The 20,556-nt window shown below is 37.7% G+C and overlaps 1 protein-coding gene across 4 annotated transcripts in view; it reads left to right on the top strand.

Annotated features, from left to right (window-relative positions):
• The window catches only part of PTBP2 (polypyrimidine tract binding protein 2), an 80,666-nt gene continuing 64,370 nt past the window's right edge, over positions 4,261–20,556 (top strand). For 3 of the 4 annotated variants that reach the window (XM_021090155.1, XM_021090154.1, XM_021090156.1), the window contains exons 1-2: positions 4,261–4,416; positions 6,054–6,084. In XM_021090155.1, the coding sequence (XP_020945814.1) occupies positions 4,409–4,416; positions 6,054–6,084 (39 nt within the window). In that variant the 5' untranslated portion in view covers positions 4,261–4,408. The remainder of the gene's footprint in view (positions 4,417–6,053; positions 6,085–20,556) is intronic. The other variant, XM_021090157.1, reaches the window with a different exon arrangement.

Here is a 20,556-nt window from a genome sequence, read left to right as displayed (position 1 = left end):
TAGTTTTATTTGTAATGTCTCTTATTATAGGTGAGGCTGAACATTTTTTTCCTTTTCTATAATGTTCATATTCCATTCATTTGCTTTACCCATTTTTAAAATTGGTTGTTAACCTCTGACTTGTTTATTTTCAGGGACTCTCTATACATTGAAGAAATCAGCCCTTTTTATGCTGAGAATTGGTAAAATTTTCACGCAAAGACTCAAGGACCTGGAAGGCAATTTGATAGCATCTTTTAAAACTAAAACATACATTCTATCCAACAATTTAATTTATAGTATCTATCCAGCAGATAGATATATTCACACATGTGGGAAATGACTTAAAAACAAGCATAATCATTGAAGAGTTGTTTGTAAATAGCAAGACTGGAGACAACCCAAATGTTCATCAATGAAATCTAGTTAAATAAATCATGAATCACATTTGGTGGAATATTATATAGCCATATATAAGGAATATGATAGTTCTAAATGTACTTACTGACAGATCTCTAAGATATATTTTTAAGTTAAAAAATAAGTTGCAGAACAGTGTGTACTATAGTTATTACTTTGGAATAAAAAAAATCTATGTGTGTATGTAACCAATTTAGACATTAGAATATATGTAAAGAATGTGCTTAAAACTAGTAGGCTTCTGGAACATGGCGCCCAGTAGCTGTAGAGCAGGAGTTAAAGATACGTGCTTTTTCTTTTTGTAAGAGCTTTATTTATAATTTACATACTATGAAATTCCCCAGCATTAAGTATATAATACAATGAAGTTTAGTATATTTAGTATATTGTACAGCTGTCACAATTTAGTTTTAGAAAATTCCCATTAGCCTAAAATGAACACTTGTGTCCATTTAGTTACGCCCCATTTTTACTCTCAGCCCTGGGCAACCACTAATCTGCTTTCTGTCTACTTTCCGGGCATATTGTATATACTTTTTATCTCTTGAATTTATATTTCTATTTTTAATTTATCCCTGCTACTCAAAAATATAGATACCCCCCAGAACTATCTAATTGACTCTATTACTACTTCCTCTCCCCACGAGAAGAAAACACAGCATAAAAGACGTTCAGGGAAATCTTTAGAACATAAGCAGGTGAGAAGCGAGGCTAGGAAGAAAACCGAAACATTGTGAACGAGATCCTCTCTCCTGTTTTTATTGCATCAATATTAGACCTCATTTTGGCTTAGCATACACTGAAATTTAGATTTAATCATTGTTCACGTAAATGTAAATCTCTGTAAAAGGTCAAAACATTTACCACTCAGAAGGGAAAGAACAAATCATTATACCGAAAAAAGATATGGGTAAGAAAATAATACTGTACAGGCACTTCACTTTTTTATTGCCTTATTTTGTTAGGAAGCCATAAACACTAATATAATCTTGTCATATATTATAAAGGTTGACCATCTGCTAATGTTGAGATTAATAATCTACCCCATGGTTAACTCATAAAATCCTACAAATTTATATTTGGATGAGATTTTAGAAATTTATCTGTGACATTTTCCCAGATTTAGTCCCCTAGATATCAGCCAATCTAATTATGTTAGTGACATGTTTAACCTTTGTGAAAATCTCTATATAGATTTATTTATATGAATATTGTTGCTGTTAATAAAAAAAAATCCAAGAGCCAAATTTGTGATCCATTCTTTCTCATGTGAATACTAATACTTAATAACACAAATGATACATGATGATAGCACGCTTTATCGAATATTTAGTGTAGTCCATCACTGAGCTGGAGAGGTGCTTTACATTTAGTAAGGCTTTTAGGTCTCACAACCATGCAGGATGAAAATGTTCTATTTTAATCCTATTTTCATTTTTCGTTTCAAAAAAAAAAAAAAAAAAATTCCTGGAGTTCCCGTCATGGCTCAGTGGTTAATGAACCCGACTAGTATCCAAGAAGATGTGGGTTCAGTTCCTGCCCTTACTCAGTGGATTGAGGATCCAGTGTGGTCATGAGCTGTAGTGTAGGTCACAGACCAGCTGGGATCTCACATTGCTGTTACTGTGGTGTAAGCCGGCAGCTACAGCTCTGATTGGACCCCTAGCCTGAGAACCTCCATGTGCCACAAGTGTGGCCCTAAGAAGAGAGAAGACCAAAAAACCCAAAAACCCCAAACTCTTTATTTTTGGTAAGTGAAATTTAGTCCTGGAGAGGTTAATGAACATGCCTAGTGTCACGCAGCTACTAAATGAAAAGAGCTCAAATTTAACTGTCTTTAAGCAGCATGCTTTTGTGATGTATGTTGTTGCATCAGCCTCACTCCTGACTCTATGCTGTATTTTGTCCTTTTGTCTCTTCCCCTTCATTTCATCTAGTACTTTATGTAAAGAACCTTAGCTTTTTTCTAGAAAGAGATGAGGTTTAAATAAGTAGGCATGGAGTTCCCGTCGTGGCGCAGTGGTTAACGAATCCGACTAGGAACCATGAGGTGGCGGGTTCGGTCCCTGCCCTTGCTCAGTGGGTTAAGGATCCGGCGTTGCCGTGAGCTGTGGTGTAGGTTGCAGACACGGCTGGGATCCTGCGTTGCTGTGGCTCTGGCGTAGGCCGGTGGCTACAGCTCCGATTCAACCCCTGGCCTGGGAACCTCCATATGCCTCCGGAGCGGCCCAAGAAATAGCAACAACAACAACAAAAGACCAAAAAAAAAAAAAAAAAAAAATAAATAAATAAATAAGTAGGCATATTGACTATTGTTTGTAGTGTTGTACTTTTACTAGGAGAATAAGAAAGAAAAACGTGTTTTTGTGACTACTCTAATTTGTTTTGCCACCTAAGGACAGGCTTCCTTCCCTTCATGGAACAGTTTGTCTTTGCCAAAATAAAGCAAGAGCTAATCAATCAAAATTGACTCAATATGGGGAATACAAAGGATGACGCTAGAATTGCTAACCTTTGGGAGCTTCCATATTTAATTCTTGAGTGAAAATACAGGGACAAAGCCACAAATGCGTGAACAGTGATTATTAATGGCATTGATAATGGGTCCTTTACTATCCTGAGTCAAAGGTCAATCCCTCAAGTAAATTAAGAATTTTTAACATTTGAGGGCTTTGAAGAGTTCCATTTGGCCAAGATGCTCTACAAGGTCTGCCCAACTGAAAAAATAACATAATTTTATGAATCATCCAGAAAATACCATTTAATACAGTGAAGTTCCAAATAATAAAAGGATAAGAGGTGTGTTTGAGGAAGATACAGGAAAACCCAGAGAAGCTATCCAGAGTAAGTGGATAGACAAAGGGAATATTTTGCATTTCCCAAGATTAAGTGTGTGTGTGTGTGGGGGGGGGTTGTGGTTGGGAGTGAAGGGTGGAGGAGAGAGAAAATTGCTGTTAAAGGAGTCACCTACTAAGCAAATTTTCCAAAAATGGATGCCTTTTCAAACTTTGTTACGACTCTGTAAAAACATGTTAAAGAAAATGTCCAATATGCTATTAAAACGGAGACTGTGAGAGATACAGAAAAGGCAATCAATTTGAGTCGCTCACTTTAACGTTTCTTCCATCTCTAGCCCAATGCGGAAGATGGAGCTACCACTCCCATCCCCACCTGCTCTTTCAAGCCCCCGAAAGGTAGCTCCTCGGTAGCACTTTTTGTACCAACTCTTTAATAAATCACTCAACCTCGGCTCTTTCCCAGCCAAGTACCCTGACCATCTCCTACAGGTGCCCACTCCTCATCAACCGATGCACCTGAGAGCCCCATCTTCCTCCACTTGGAAGCTCAAGTGTCTGGAAGCAAAAGCCTAGGTTCCGGTCTGATGATGCCCTGACCTGCTTTGGAAATATTTTCTGCTAAGCAGCGGTCTTGGCTAATGGGATGAAGGTTTTTTTTTTGGTTTGCTTATTTAGAGATGGAGCCGTCTGTAAATAGAAGACGGCATTGGAAAAAAGCTTCAAATTCGTTTTCCCTTGGCCCGACCCGATTTGGAAGCTGTCTGAGGGCATTCCTGCGGCCCGGAGACCACCCTTCCCACGTGCTGGGCAGCGGGCGTGGGGGGTCGGAGGCGTCCCACCCGCAGCGCCAAGGAGGGCCACAGGGATCTCGGCGAAGAAGCTACTAGAAAGAGCGCGCACGCCGCGCTCTCCAGCAGCAGGCCCGGGCGCAGAGCGCGGAGGGCGGGGGGACCCCAGGCGCGCGGCGGCGCGTAGGCGGCGACGGCGGCGGCGCCCACTCCCCCTCGTCCCCGCGCCCCGCCGCTCGCCGCGCGCCGCCGGGCGCCGGCGCGCTCGGCTCTTTCCGCCGCCGCCGCCGCCGCGCGCTGCCCCGTGCGCTCCGCCAGCTTCGGCAATTTCCGTCGGGCCCTGGCCGCCATTTTCTCTCCGCTTGTGTGTCTCGCCGGCTGCGTGGCTCGGTTCTTGTGAGCGAAGCTTTGTCCGGTTCGGCAATGGACGGGTAGGTAACGGGGCCGGCGAGGAGGTGTGTGAGAGGGGAGCGGGGCCCGCCCTCGGCCCGGCCCGGGGTCCGACCGAAACCCTCCGGCGGCCCCTCCCAGGGCTGGGCTGCCGTTACCCAACCCCCGCCCCATCGCACACACCCCTCCCCGGGCTTCCCCCGGCGGCTCGGGCCGGGAAAACGGGCAGAAAGCGGGCTCGGGGGCCCCGGGGGCGTGGGGGCCGCGGCGGGGGCGACGGCCCGGCGGAGGGAGCGGGCCGCGGCGGGGCGGCGGGCGCTGGGGTGGGGGCCCCGGGCCGCCCGGCCCTGCCCCCTCACGGAGCCATTTCGGCCCGTAACCCGGGACCCGAACCCCGGGCGAGCGGCGCCGGGGGGAGCGCGTGTGGCGGCCCGGGGGGGGGGGCAGGCCTGGGGGAGGGCCCCGGGGGGGAGAGCGGGCCCGTGGCCCCCGCGGCCGCCCGGGCCGCGCCCTGGCGGAGGGGGATGCGGGTGGCGGGAGCGCGGGGAAGGCGAAGTGGGAGCCGCGGGCGAAGGGGGGCGGGGAGGCGCGCGGCGGCGGCGGGAGGAGGGGAGGGCAGATGTCACACTCCTTTGTTTTCACTGGCGGCGGCTGGTGGGGGCGGGAGGCTGCAAAAAGGCCTTTCTTGTGGGGCCTGCGAGCCTGGGCGGCTTGGCAGAGGGGCCGCGGAATTCAGTCATCTGCACAAAACGAAGCGTTTGTGGTCGACATCAGTCACATGGGCCGAGGCCACCAGCCATGGCAGAAACCAGAGCAGATAGGCAGCACGAGGGCCGTCTCCTCGGCTACTTTGACCAGTTTGTGGACCCACAAAAAGCAACTCCACCAAGCCCCAGCCGTGCTGCGTCTTTGACAGCGGCGGTAGTGCCCAGCGAGGTGAGGCCAGGGCTTTGGGCAGTGATGCGGACCAGGCTCTCCGTGGTGCTTAACGCTCCACACCTGAAAAGTCCCTTAATAATTAAACTCGTTAGGAAGGAGGCACCCCTGTAGGGCGAAAGTACAGCTGTAGCCAACTCGTTGCAACAAGTCCATTTATTGGGCTCGTTGGCAGTGCTTGAAGGGTCAGGAGTAAAATACGAGTTTATTTTAAGCGCCTGGGGTTGGGTGTTTTTTAAAGAGAGTAACTGAAGATCCTGTAAAAGTTAGCAGACTAACAAAATTTAAATCACCCTCGAGATGCTCTAGAGAGCATTCTCCAGATGAAACCTAAGTCCAGAGAAATTCGCTATTGCCCCAGCTCAACATGGAAACGGATGGTAAAACTTGCTCTGGAATTACTCATGTTTCCTGATTCTATCAGAATTACTGAAGAGTTGAATTAAGTTTTAAAGTACTAATCTAAGTGTAACTAGTTTGGTAAAAAGGGGGTTAGAGGCTTCGGGAGTTTGCTCTTTTTGCTGTTTAAAGTGTTGACAAATAGCAAAAGTGTAGTGAGTTTCCTCTCACGTTTGAAAGTCATTTCTGGAAAGCCAGGTTGGTAACACATCACTGACCATCTTTTTGTTGTTTTCCATCTGCATCGTGAGTGCAAGGTTTATGAATGATGACCCACCCTAAAAAGTTTCTTTTGAGGAATAACAAGAGGTTGAGACTTGTTTCTTTTTTTTTTTCATTGCAGAATTGTTACTGAGGTTGCAGTTGGCGTGAAGGTAGGAAAAGATTGCTTAAACCTAATGAAAACTGGATTCCTCAATCTGCTTTATGTATTATCATCATTGATAGAAGCTTTCTGTTGACTTTTAAAAACTGTAATTTTCAAAACTCAAGTGCAGAGTATTTTTTCTAAAGTTGGCTCGTGTGAATAGTTTTAGCCTAAACAGACGACATTCATACTTTTTCGAGAGGCAGTTGGAGAGAGTAACATTCTAAACCAGGTATGAATGGTGGTCAAGGAATTAAAAAAACACTTTCAGACATGGCTTCTTATGAATATAAAACGATACAGTTTTTTTTTTTTGAGGGGAAATTACGGTTTTAAGTGGACAGATAAGTGATTTGAGCTAAATCACAATTTTTTCCACTCTCTTTTTTTGTCTTACAATGAGAAATTTTTGCCAATAATAAGCCTCATTAGAATTAAGTTACCCTGATCTGTAAAAAGAAAGGAAACCTGTTTAGGCAGTTGGCTTCAAATTTGAGTCAGAAATTAAAGAGCTGGTCTGTGTGTCTATTAAGGGAAGGTAGGCTTTCTGGTGGAGATTGTGTGGCACCTCCTCACTCTCTGTGGCCGGGAAGACTACCCATTCTTTAAACCTCAATTCTAATGCATAGGCCTTTCATTTTCTTGCATCCTTGCATGTTTTGACATTGTGGTGTATTTTAATTTTTGTTTGTAAGCCTTTCTGCCCTGTGATGGCATGGTCCTTGTCTTAAATCTTTTAAATTTTCTAAGCTTGGCCTGGCACAACATCTTTCAAGCTTGGTATTCAAATACTTGGCTGGAAGCAATGATGTTTCCCCCCCTTCAAGTGTGCGTAGTCCTGAGAGGCTATGGTGCCTAGTCCAGTGATGCTGACTATTGCAGCTAATTTTTGGAATTCCTAAAGTTTCATCCATAACAGTGTGATATTGGAGAACCTGGGTTATTTTGTATTTTCTTGCTTGTTTTCCATTCTCTGTATCTAGTAAATTGGAAACTTGTCCATGCTTATTTGCCAAGTTCATGTTACATAGATTGGGGGAGAAATAATGAGTTTTGTGGGAAGATGTATTTATTTTTATTTGGCAGTGATTTTCTTAAGTTGAGAGTGCAAAATGTAGATGTTGTAGTTATCATCCAAACAGATATCCCTTGAAAGTGAAGTTTTTGTTTTTTTATTTTTTAAAGTTTATTTTCTTACAGCTGATTTCAGTGTTCCGCCAATTTCCGCTGTACAGCAAAGTGACCCAGTTATCCTACATATACATTCTTTTCCCCTTATTATCTTATATCATGTTCCATCAAAAGTGATTGGATATAGCTCCCTGTGCTATACAGCTTATCCTGGATGTGAACTTTTTAAAAGAATAAATGATACAAGTCTGAATTGTCAGCTATTATTGGATGAGGAGAGAAGGAACTCAACAAGACCCAGAACGACCAGAGAGAAATGAGAAGACTCAGAAGAGGATGTTCAGATTTGGTTTATTGGCTGTGCCGATTTTCTGTGTTAGTAGTATGAAGAGAAAACATTAGGAAATGATATAAAAGCAATGTCTAATCTTTATCTTGTCTGTTGTTTAAAGTTTTCAATAACTAAAATTATGTTTTATCTAATTTTCTAGGATAATGGTTAAGAATTTTTGCTATGGCATCAGACCTATATACAAGTAATTAAGCTTTCATGAAATTTTTTTAAAAGGTAAAAGTAGGAGTTCCTAGCGTGGAGCGGTGGAAACAAATCCGACTAGGACCCATGAGGTTGCAGGTTCAATCCCTGGCTTTGCTCAGTGGGTTAAGGATCCAGCACTGCTGTGAGCTGTGGTGTAGGTTGCAGACACGGCTTGGACCTGGTGTTTCTGTGGCTGTGGTGTAGGCTGGCAGCTACAGCTCAGATTAGACCCCCTAGCCTGGGAACCTCCAGGTGCGACCCTAAAAAGATTAAAAAAAAAAAAAAAGGTAAAAGTAATACATGTACATGTTTTAAAAAAAAATTCAAAGTGAAAAGTATTTCTCCCTGATTACCAGTTCTATATCTTAGGTATAGGTAGTTATGTTAAAAAGATCTTACTGCATTTTTCCTGAAATTAATAGTTTATTAATTACCACACATAAATATTCTTGTTTACTTACAAAAGCATTCATGCCATGTGTATTGGCTTACATCTTGCCTTAAAAAGAAAGCTTTATTGAGATATAATTTGACATAAACTGCAAATATTCAAGTTACACAGTATTTCGACATGTGTACAACGATGAAACCATTAATAAAATCAAGACAATATCCATTGCTCCCCAAAGTATCGCTTTGCCCTTTTATAATCCCTTCCACATGCCTTTCACCCGGTAACCACTGATCTGCTTTCTGTCACTATAGATTAATGCGCAATTTTTAGAATTTTAAACTTAGTCGTACAATATGTACCCTCTTTTTGTCTGGATTATTCTACTTAGCATAATTATTTTGGGATTTCACTCATGTTGTGCATCAATAGTTCCTTCTTTTTTGTTGCTTAGTAATATTACCTTTTATGGTTATAAGGCAATTTATTTGCCACTCAACTCTTGATATATATTTGGGTTGTTTCCAGTTTTGGGCTATTGTAAATAAAGCTTGTATGAACATTCCTGTGCAAGTCTTTTTATGAACATATGCTTTCATTTCTCTTGGGGAAATACCTATGATTGGAATGGCTAGATCATATGGTTTGGCATATGTTTAACTTTTTAAGAAACTGCAAACTATTTTCCAAACTGGTTATACTCTTTTAACATTCCTATCAGCAGGGTATGAGATTTCATCTGTATCTTTTCTAGTGCCTGTTCTTGATTATAGACATTAAAGTGGATGTGAAATAGTAATCTCTTTGTGGTTTTAATTTACATTTTTGTAACATCTGTGGCGTTGGACATCTTTTCATGGGCTTTTAAATTTTCTGTGTCATCTTTGGTGCAGTGTCTGTTTAAATCTCTTGCCCACATTTTAAATTGATTTTTTTCTTTTGAGTTTTGAGAAGTCTACATTCTGGGTACCCATCCTCTATCAGATAAATGGTTTGAAATATTTTCTGCCACTTATGTTTGCACTCTCTCAAAGTATCTTGGGGAACAGTAGTTTTTAATTCTGACGAACTTCAGTTTACCAAGGTGGTTTTTTTTTGGCAGGGGGTAGGTGTTGGATTACACTTTGTCACAAACCATCTTTGTCTGACCCAAGGTCACAAAGATTTTTCCTTTGTTTTTTTAATTTTTTTTTGTTTTGTTTTGGCTGCTCCCAGATCCTGTGAAAGTTCATAGGCCAGATATCGAACCCATGCCACAGCAGTTGCCTTGAGTCACTGAAGTGACAATGCTGGATCCTTAACCCACTGCACCACCGAGGAACTCCTCTCCTTTGTCTTCTAAAAGAAGTTTCATAGTTTTTAGTTTTGCATTTAAGTCTTTTTGAGTTAATTTTTTTAATACGGTCCAGTGTATGAATCAACTTTTTTGGGAGTTGGATGTGGACATCCACTTGTTCTAGCACCATTTGTTGAAAAGACTATTCTTTCTCCATTGAATTGGCTTTGCACCTTTGTCAAAAATCAATAATAGTATGTACCTGTGATACTGTATTCTTTTCCATTGACCCATTTTTGTTTATTTAGTTGCCAAAAACATACCGTCTTACTATAGTTTTATATGAAGTCTTGAAATCAAGTAGAACTTTGCTGTTTTTCAAATTTGTTTTGACTTTTTGGGTTCTTTACGTTTTCTTATGAGTCAGTTTCTACACAATAGCCTGCTGGGATTTAATTGAAATTAACTTGAATCTGTAGAGCAGTTTAAATGATGAGAGCAGGCATTCTTTGTTCAATTCTAGAATACATATCCTAAGTGATATTTTTTTCTTAAATGTTTGGTATAGTTCACCAGTGAAGTTGTGTGGACCTGGTGTTTATTTTCTTTGTGGGGAGGTTTTAAACTACACATTAAATTTACTGCATGGATACAGGATTGTTCCGATAGATTACCTATTTTTTCTTGAGTGAGCTCTGGTAATTTTGTCTTCCATAGGTTTAGTCTCTTTCATCTAAGTTGCTGACACTTATTTGCATAGGGTTGTTCATGATATTGTTATATTTTTAATATGTATAGTCTGTAGTGATGGCGCCTTTCTCGTTCCTGATATTGATAGTTTGTGTCTTTTCTCTTTTTTTCATTGTCAGTCTGGCTAGAGTTTTATCGATTTTATTAATAAAAATATAAAATGCAGCCTTTGCTTTCATTGAGTTTTCTCTTTTCTGTTAGCTATTTTATTGATTTCTGCTGTTTTAGTTTTCTGCTTTGTATTTAGTTTGCTCTCTTCCTGCTTAGGTAGCATTTAAGTTGATGTCATTGACATGATACCTTTTCTAATTCAGAGGTTTAATGCTATGTGTTTTCATATAAGTGTTGCTCTTATGGCATCCCTCAAAATTTGACTTGTGTACTTTTCATTCAGCTCAAAATAATCCTCATGTTTTTATTATTAATATAATTTGTTCTTATATTTTTAAATTTCTTTGACCTGTGGGTTATTGAGAAATGTTATGTAATTTCCAGCTATTTGGAATTTTCCATATATTTTTCTATTATTTATTCCAGATTTAATTCCATTGTGCCTAGAGGACGTATATTCAAACACTTGAGTCTTTGTGACTTTGTTTTACTGTTTTATGGTTCAGACATCATATATCCTGTCAGTTTTATGTGCTTTTGATAGGGATGTGTATTCTGTTACTGGGTGATGTGCTCTATACGTTCCGGTTATGTTTGTTGATATTGTTGCTCACAAGATCTGTCTTTCCTGATTTTATGTCTATGGTTGTTCTGTCACTTGTTGAGAAAACAATATTGAAATCTCCTATATTTTTGTGCATTTGTCTGTTTTTCCTTGCATATCTACCAGTTTTTATGTTTTTTGTAACATTAGTCCATAAATGTTTAGAATTATTATGTCCTCTTTATTTGTTGATCTCTTTATTATTATGCAGTGACCGTTTTTATATCTTTTTCAGTTATTTTAAATCTATTTGTATCCTTAAATTTAAAGTGTATTTCTTGGAGTTCCCATTGTGGTTCAGCGGGAATGAATCTGACCAGTATCCATGAGGATGCAGGTTTGATCTCTGGCCTTGCTCAGTGGGTTAAGGATCCAGCGTTGCTGTGAGCTGTGGTGTAGGTCATAGGCACGATGCGGATCTGGTGTGACTGGGGCTGTGGCCAGCGTCTGCAACTCTGATTCAACCCTTACCTAGCCTGGGAATCTCCCTTCATATGCTGCGGCTGTGGCCCTAAAAAGACAAAAAAAAAAAAAGTGTCTTGTAGATGGCATAAAATAGACTTGATTTTTAAATCCTGTTTTATACGCTCTTTTGATTAAGACCCTGCACATTCAGTGTTAATATATATTAACATGGTTAGTTTTATTTTATTTATTTATTTTTTGTCTTTTTGCCATTTCTTGGGCTGCTCCGTCGGAAACTCCGACATGGTTAGTTTTAGAAGTACCACTTTGTTGTTTTTTTTCTGTTTGTCCCTTATTTTCTTTCTTCCTTTTTTTTCTGCTTTCTTTTGGATTGAGTATGTTTTAAAAATCCATTTTATCTGGTTAGCTGATTGGCCTACATATATATTTTCTCACGTTGGTAGCTGTTATAAGCCTACATCTCTGATTTACCGCAGTCTTCCCTCCAGTAGTATTTATGCCACTTTACATACGCTTTGTGAATATTAGAGTACTTCTCCCTTCCTAGTCCAAGTACTGTTGTTATGACATTTTACTCCCACATGTTATAAATTCTACACTGCTTTCTTTGTGTTTAAAAGCCAGTTATCTTTTTAAAAGATTTAAACAACAAGAAAAGTATCTTCTACATTCCCCTTAACATAGTTATGCACATACATTGAATACTCAGGGAGGAGTCTCCGAAGATTTCCAGAGTTCTCTCTGTACAGCACTCTGGAACCCTGCCGTACCAGGTCTAGTTGCTTTGGTATCCTTGGATTCTTTGGCTCTTTTTTAGTTCTCAGGGAGTTTTCAAAAGTTGACCCATTTCCCTGTCTGAGTTGTGCCATGACCTGGACTTTTTCTTAAGTGAGTAAGCTGGGACCATCACCTCGCTTGTTGACTCTCAGGAATCATTGTCCACCATTGTCTGATGTCCAGTGGTCTTGAAAATCATTGTTCTCTGTGTTTTCTTTCCTTCCTCCCTCTCTCTTCTCCTCCCCCACTTCTTGCCCCAAAGAAGTTCTTTTTTTTTTTTTTTTTTTTTTTTTTTAAATTACGTATTCTGGTCTCTGCAGTTAGAGATATACCTCAGTCTTTGTATGTGGATGCACCACAGTGTAGTTGCTTGACACACAACACTTTGGTTTCACATTGATGAACATTTTAGTCTAATTCCCTTTGCAGTTAAAAAGTGGACATATTAAAAATAGAAATAAAAATGCTGTACCAAATGAAGTTTACAGTTAAAAAATTTGGAGTTCCTGTTGTGGCGCAGTGGTTAACGAATCCGACTAGGAACCATGAGGTTGCGGGTTCGATCCCTGGCCTTGCTCAGTGGGTTAAGGATCCGGCGTTGCCGTGAGCTGTGGTGTAGGTTGCAGACGCGGCTCGGATCCCGCTTTGCTGTGGCCCTGGCGTAGGCCAGTGGCTACAGCTCCGATTTGACCCCTAGCCTGGGAACCTCCATATGCCGCTGGAGTGGCCCAAAGAAATAGCAAAAAGACAAATAAATAAATAAATAAAGTTAAAAAAAAAATTTGTGAAACCTACAATGCCGAAAGGATTCTTACTAATTTGTTTTCTACAACTGTGTATGGGAGTGCTTATTTTTCCTTCCCTTAACCAATTCTGGGTTTTATAAATACTTAGAATATTTGCTAATTTTAGGGTAAAAAAGTTTTGTAATTCATATTTTGAAATGAGTGAGAATTTAAAAATTTTGACTATTTCTGTTTCTGTGAACTGCCTCTGTATATGAGGTCTGTTTTAATGATTTCTTTATCTTGTTACAACTGTGTAAAAAGAAAATTGATGCATATGCATCATAGGTACTTTTCTTATATTTTATTACTTTTTACTCCATAGAGTTTTGGGCATTAGATGTATTTGAACTATTAAGTAGTATAATTTCATTTTTTTGGGGTCTATTTGATACTTGAATGCTTATCTTTAGTTTCATTGAGAGTATAGTAATTTTAAAGATTAAATGTGACTGTGCATGAAATATTTCCCATGAACTAAGTCTTCTATTAGTATTAACTGATTTATATACTGTATATAAAATATTCAATTTTTATAGCTTTGGGGTAATTGAAATTTCATTTTTCATTAGCCTCATAAATATGCTGTAGTTACTCGGTTCTCATTGATTTTAGAGTCCTTTCTATTTGGTTAGGTCACTAAGACTATCAAACAAGAAAGGACATTTGAGAATTTTTAATATGAAGATTGTTGCATTTCTTTAAAATGGTTTTTTTATACTCTTTGTAATTTGTTACTAATTTCAGAGGTTTCATGTATGTACTCTTAACCATTTTGCCATTGTGAAATTCTTGCAAAATAATAGGCCCAAGTAGTTAGGTTTTTTTTTTAAGTTAAATTTCACTAGTATTTTGAAAATACTGGTTAATTGCAGAATGCACAGTTTAAGTTGTGATGTGGCTATTTATTCATCATTATTGGCATTCTTGGATAATTGCAGTGAAATAATGCTAAAGATTTTTTTTTTTTGTGGTAGTTGAACATAACTGATTCATAACAGGTGTGTTACCAAAAACTGTTGTTTGGGTTTTTAGATTTTGAGCTTTCTTTAAATGTTACATAATACTTGTTTGGGTATTCATATTAAGATTTTAAATTAGAGACCTTTATAGTGTCTCTAATGCCATAGACAGGAAGGAGTTATCTGTAGCATGCACAACTAACAAAGCTTTAGAATCCACAATATATAAAAACTCCTAGAAATCAGTAAGAAATAAAAACTATGAAGTTGACTTCTATTAAAGTGCTCCTTCTAAATGAGATTTACAGTTTAAAGAACTACGACAGGTATCATCATCATCATCTGAGCACTTCTGTACCATTCTGTGCTAAATTTTTTATACATTATCTAATCTTCAAGACAATTTTTGAGGTAGATCCTGTTAAAACCGCTTAAAACTGTAAAACTGAAACGCAGAGGTTATCTTGTCCAACATTAGAGATCAGTCCTAATCTGTTAAGTCTGAATCACATGCTTTTAAATTGACAAGACCGCCACTGAAAAGAACATTTCTTGTCCACCATCAATAATTCCAATTTATGTTAAATCTTAATACTTTATTTCTGTTACATAAATCTTAATCATACTTTCATTTTTTTTTGCTCTTTATAGCTGCACCTGCAGCATATAGAAGTTTCCCTGGCTAGGGGTTGAATTGGAGCTGCAGCTGCTGCCTACGCACAGCCACAATCAGATCCAAGCTGTGCCGGGTCTGCAACCTGTACGCCACAGCTCATGGCTACACCAGGACCTTAATCCACTGAGCAAGGCCAGGGATGGAACCCGCATCCTTACGGATACTAATTGGATTCTTACCCTCTGAGCCACAACAGGAACTCCCTTAATTGGACTTTAACAACATACTTCTTTGTAGATATCCTTAAGAATACTGATGAACGTGTTTATTGAGCAAGCTGTACTGAACACAAGGTGAAGACAAAGTTAGAACAAGTAAGGTTCTTGACAGAAACACCATAAATATATGCAAAAAAAGCAGATATCACGTCTTCCAATAGAAAAACTTATCACTGCTTGTATTTCTGAAAACAAAAAGAATCTGTTATCTCTAGATCCAACTATCAATTGACGTATATGAACAACATTAATTATAATATCAGAATACAATCAGGAGTTGCAAACTGCGTGGGCAACTCTCTAAGAACAATAACCAGTTTTCTTCAAAAATAAAATGTAGTTATCAAGAACCTTATAGTAATAAAAGGAGAATTTGTAGACTGAAAGGAATTTGAAAGGCATATTAATCTATCAAATTGAAAACCTATACCTGAGGTTTTTCTCCACCGTATCTGCCATTCCATCTTCTCTCTCACTCCCAAACCCTTTGCCATAAATCCAAATTATTCTGCTGGCAGTTCAACGGCTGTGAATTTGTGCCAACTTACTGATATAACTTTGGCCATGTCATCCCCTCAACATATACTGCTCAGTTCCACTCCCAAACATTTACAACGCACAGGTCACGATGCACTAATTTCATGAAATCTACTCTCTGATCCTGCCAACCAAAACGAATCTCCCCCACTGTAGTCATAGGGCATTTGCTTAAACCTTGTATTTATTTCTTAAAACTAGATGAAGCATAAAACATACAGCTCTTCTGGATCTCTAGCAAAAAGAATGATTGCAATAAAACTGATATTATCTCTTTTTTATTGATAAGTGACCCATAAGATTATCAGCACATTGAAGCCAGACACCCTTCCGGAGTCATTAAATTATTCCTGAGTATGTGCTATTTAACATGCACTATTGATGTCGGAAGAACAGTAAAACAAATAAGGTCTCCGCCCTCAAGAAGCATGTGTTCTATTCTTAGTGTCCTTGAATCACCAGTTTTTAAAAGAGTGCTGTCATTTAGTGGCAAGACTGGATCCAAGCTGCATCTGCAACCTTTGCTACACCTTGCAGCAATCCTGCATCCTTAACCCACTGAGTGATGCCAGATGTCTAACCTGCATCCTCACATAGACACTGGGTCCTTAACCTGCTGAGCCACAATGGGAATTCTTAGATTTTAGTTTTAAGAACTTGTTCTTAAACTTGAGGTTTTACATATAGTCCTTTGGACTTTATTTTGAAATTTTTTTAATTTTTATTTTCATATTTAGGCATCAGTCTACTTGGAATTTAATTTTTGTGTACTCTGTTGTAAAGGTTTAATGATTTTTCCTTTATGGTTAACAAATTTGAATAGTTCAGTAGTTCATGTTTTTCCCACAAATCTGCAGTGTTTGCTGTCAGGTTTCCATTTAGTATGAAACTTTCCCTGAGCTATCTGTTATGTTTCATTGTCTTTTCCTGTCCCACTACCACAATGTCTTAACTTAATGCAACATCACAGTAAGTCTTGAAATCTTGGAGAGTAAATTTTCCAACTTTCCTTTAAAATTGTCTCGGCATTTTCTTTTAAGATCAATTAAATAAGTTCTAAAGAGTTTTCAGGTTTTGATTATAATTGTATTAAATTTATAAGTTAATTGGGGAGTACCATATTTGCATTATCAAAAAATAAGATGGTAGTGCTTGAGAGAACAATGATATATTTCTTTGAAGAATTTTCCCCTTATTTCCCTATGATTTTTTTTTTTAATTATATAAAAAGCATGCTTGATGCAGAAACAGCGTTTTAGGCAAAAAGGAAAGTAAATCCGGTAATTTTCCAAAGCTAATCAGCATTGTATGTACCTCCCATCCCATCATTTTCCCTACATATTACAAAGATTTTAAACAGCTTAGGTGTAAGGCATGAGGAACAAGAGATGCTTTTTTGACATATAGTTCAGTTTCTTCTAAGATCATTGATTTATTCAGTTATTCAGTACTTTCCTACACCATTACCTGTTTTATTGAGTTTGAGATTTCTGAGAATTTTATAGCATTTTTTAATTCTCCCTTTTAAAAGTTTTCATTAATATTTCGTATGTGTATTTTACCCATTTTCTTTGTTTTTCTTGTCAAAGACCTTATTTTACTGGTCTTTTCAAAGTACCAGCTTTTGTTAATTTTTTTTTTGTTTCATAATTCTCTAATTTCTGTTTTTATCTTCTGCTTTCACTAGATTGATTTTGTTACATTTTTCTGTTGACTTTATATCCTGAACACATTTATTTTCATGTTTAAAAATGCATTCAAGATTAAGAAAGATTAGTTGATACCTTTGGCAGTAAGCTTTGAATTTTAGACTTTTTAACTTTTTTTTTTAAGATTAAGCTACAGTTGACCAAAAAAAAACTGTATTATTTCGGGTGCAGAACATGATTTGATACATGTATATATTGTGAAATGATACTAGATAAGTTTAGTTAACATCTGTCACCACATATAGTTAATTTTTTTCTCTTGTGATGAGAATTCCCCCCCCCCCCCCATACCCGCTACATGGAAAAGTTCCTCCCGGCCAGGGAGCGAACTTGGGTCACAGGAGTGACCATGCTGGATGATTAATCTGGTGGGCCACCGTGGACGACCACTCTTTTGTTGTTCTTTCTCAATTGTTTTGGTTCTTAGGGGTCCTTGGTGGTTCCATATAAATTTTGGGATTGTCTTTTCTGTTTTGTGAAAAATGCCATTGGAATTTTGATAAGGATTACATTAAATCTTTAGATAGCTTGGGGTAGTATGGATAATATTCTTCCAGTCCAGGAGCATGCAATATCTTTCCATTTATTTGTGCTTTGAGTTTCTTTCATCACTGTCTTTTATCTTTTTCACTTTTTTAAGCTTTACGAAGGTTTAAGATGTAAAAAAGTAGGATGAATGGTATAATAATGTACTTTTGCCTTCCACTGGGAGAATATTAAAGCAAATCTCAGAGGTTGTGTTTATATCACTCCTAAATACTTCAGTGTTTGTATCTAATAGATATATTCTGTAAAGATGATATTTATATCATTGTACCTAATAAAATTTAAAATAACTTTTTATTTTTTAATTGATGTAAAGTTGACATAAAATATTATGTTAGTTCCAGGTGTTGTACAACATCATGAGTCAACATTTACATACATTACAAATTGATAGTGGTAAGTCTATTAAACCATCTGTCACCATACAGAGGTATTACAATACTGTTGACTGCATTCCCTGTGGTGTACATTACATCGCAGTAACTTATTTATTTCATAGTGGAAGTTTGTCAGTTAATCCCCTTCACTTATTTTGTCCAACGTCACCCCATCCCATTACTAAAATAATTTCTTAATATCATCTAACTCCAACAGTAGTCAGAATTTCCCAGTAACTTCAAAAAAGTCTTTTATATTTTCCTTTTGCATCGGGAACCAGGGAAAGTCAGCATGTTGAAATGATTAAGGTATAAGTCAGTTTTCTTCCCCCTCCCCTTTTCTTGATTTTCTTTGTTGAGAATCTGGGTCTACTGTTCTGTACAATTTTCAGAAAGTCTTACTTTTGCCGATTATACCTCCATGTTGTCATTTGTGTGTTTCTCATATCCTGTATTTCCTGGGTACTTGTAGTTAGATGAGGCTTGATCAGATTCAGGTTTGATTTTTAGCAAGAATGTTAAATGTTAAATTTTTAGCAAGAATGTTAAATTTTGTTGTTAACTTTTTAGCAAGAATGTTAAATGTACTCTGTAATTTCTAATGTATCACTCTGGAAGGAGTATGTCTAGTTACTTCTTTGTGGTGTAGGTTAAGGCCTCCTCAGCTGGATGTATGGAGTAGAGAGTGCCATATCATCCTTTCCCCTAGTGGGTTTTATTTAGTAGTTGGTAACTGCATAATCTCAGTGGGTCTTACAAAAACGGTGGTAGTCTTATCACCCCTGCATGTTATTCTTCTAATTTAGCAGAACATTTTTCATCAAATATTTGGTCATACCAAAACACCTTTATTAAAAGAAAAGCAGGATAGATTTTTCACTTCAAAAATTTTTACTTTAAAAAGCCACTCCACTGTAACTACTGTGCGTTCTTTGTTGTTGTTCATGTCTTTCTCGCCATGAAGGCAAGGATTTTTACATTTATTTTCCAGACTTATTGCAATATCAGTCCTTAAAAAATGTTTACATTTGTCATCTTGGGCCAGCAGCAGCACATAATACCAGTAGTTTTGATACCTAGTATCATTTGTTCCTCAGAGACTTTAATTAGCCATTTCTTTAAAAAGCCATGGGTCCTTTGGTAGGACCTGGTCCTTGGAGACCACAATGATGTAGGTGCACAGGTCCCAATTGCTTTAGGTTGTTGTAGTTTCAGGCCTTTTCAATTGACAAAACTAACCAGATTTTTTTCAGGTAAGTGTATTTGAGCGCATTTCCAATTCATATTTAATTTTATGATTTTTCCTATTCCAGTTTCTTGTTTGTATCTTTTGTACATTGAAAACTCTTGCTTGCTAATGTTTACATTTATTGCATGTATACTAGTTTTTTTTTTTTTTTTTAAGAGACATTAACATTGTAATATAGTTTTAGGATTTGTTCACAGTTATTTTTGTCCTTAAAATGCATTTCGCAAAGAATGTATAGTATAGTTACAGAATTTTAAAGTCTATTGCCAGAATTTTGTGTGTGGTTCTACCACCAAATTGGTAGTTAAGTTTGTTACATTGTGGTTTTAAGAGAGTTTATGTTTTTTCACTTTGACTAAATTTTCCAAAGTGAAAACTGAAAAACAAGCTACATGCATAGAAGTCTGGTCTTCTACTCCTGTATATTCTACTTTGCTTTTTCTATAGGTATATAGAAAAATATATCTTCTTATAGATATGTTTTTATTAATGTTTGGTTTATTTTGACTCTTTTATTTAATAGATGAAAATGTGGATGTCTTTCTGCATGCCCCCTCCGATCACTTTAGTGAAAAGGGAGCACAGAATACACAGGGTTTTATATCTTTTCCTTCTTTATTTAATGATAAATATACATTGGCTATCACTCCATGATTGTGTATGGAAAATCTCATTTCTTTGTACTGTGGTATAGAAAGCATATAAGTGCCTTAGTTCCCTGTATCCTGCCCAGTACAATATATTGTCAAATGGTTGGGGTTTTGCTGGTGTGATAGGTGAGATGGTGTCTAAATCCTGTATTAATTTGAACTTGTTTTTACTATGAGGAAGATTGAACAACTTTTCAGTTTAAGATAATTTCTGCTTCATGTACCGAGAAGAGACCTTATCTCTTGCCTATTTTTTGTAACTGATCTTTCTGTCTAAATTTTTATAGTAATCTGTATTTGAAGCATAGATAATGTTTTCCCCAAGTTTTTAGGATTTATTTCAAATTTTTATCTGAATGAATTACAGCAATTGGATTTGGGTTCTATTTTTCTTTTCTCTGTTATTTTCATTAAAACATCTTGTGTTTGACCACATACCACCTATACAGTTTCTTCTTTATGGAACTTAGTGGGGTATTCACTACATAGTATGTAACTTTTTTGATTTACATACTGATGTAAAGACATTTTCTTATAAAAAACTGTAAAGTTTTATTTATTACGTTTGTCTCTAATTCATCAGAAAAAAATTTTTAACTAATCATATTAGGTGGGGATTCAGTTTTTTTTTTTTGTTCTTATAGAGATAATTAAAATATATGGTACCATTTTTTTCCTATTAAGATATATAAGTATATATACTTTAAAGACTATGCAACTGTAACAAAATGCAAAACATAAACAGCCTAAACAGCCTACAAGTTTA

This window comes from Sus scrofa, chromosome 4 (assembly GCF_000003025.6).
Source record: "Sus scrofa isolate TJ Tabasco breed Duroc chromosome 4, Sscrofa11.1, whole genome shotgun sequence".
Taxonomy (NCBI): domain Eukaryota; kingdom Metazoa; phylum Chordata; class Mammalia; order Artiodactyla; family Suidae; genus Sus; species Sus scrofa.
This window is presented reverse-complemented; position numbering and strand designations above follow the sequence as displayed.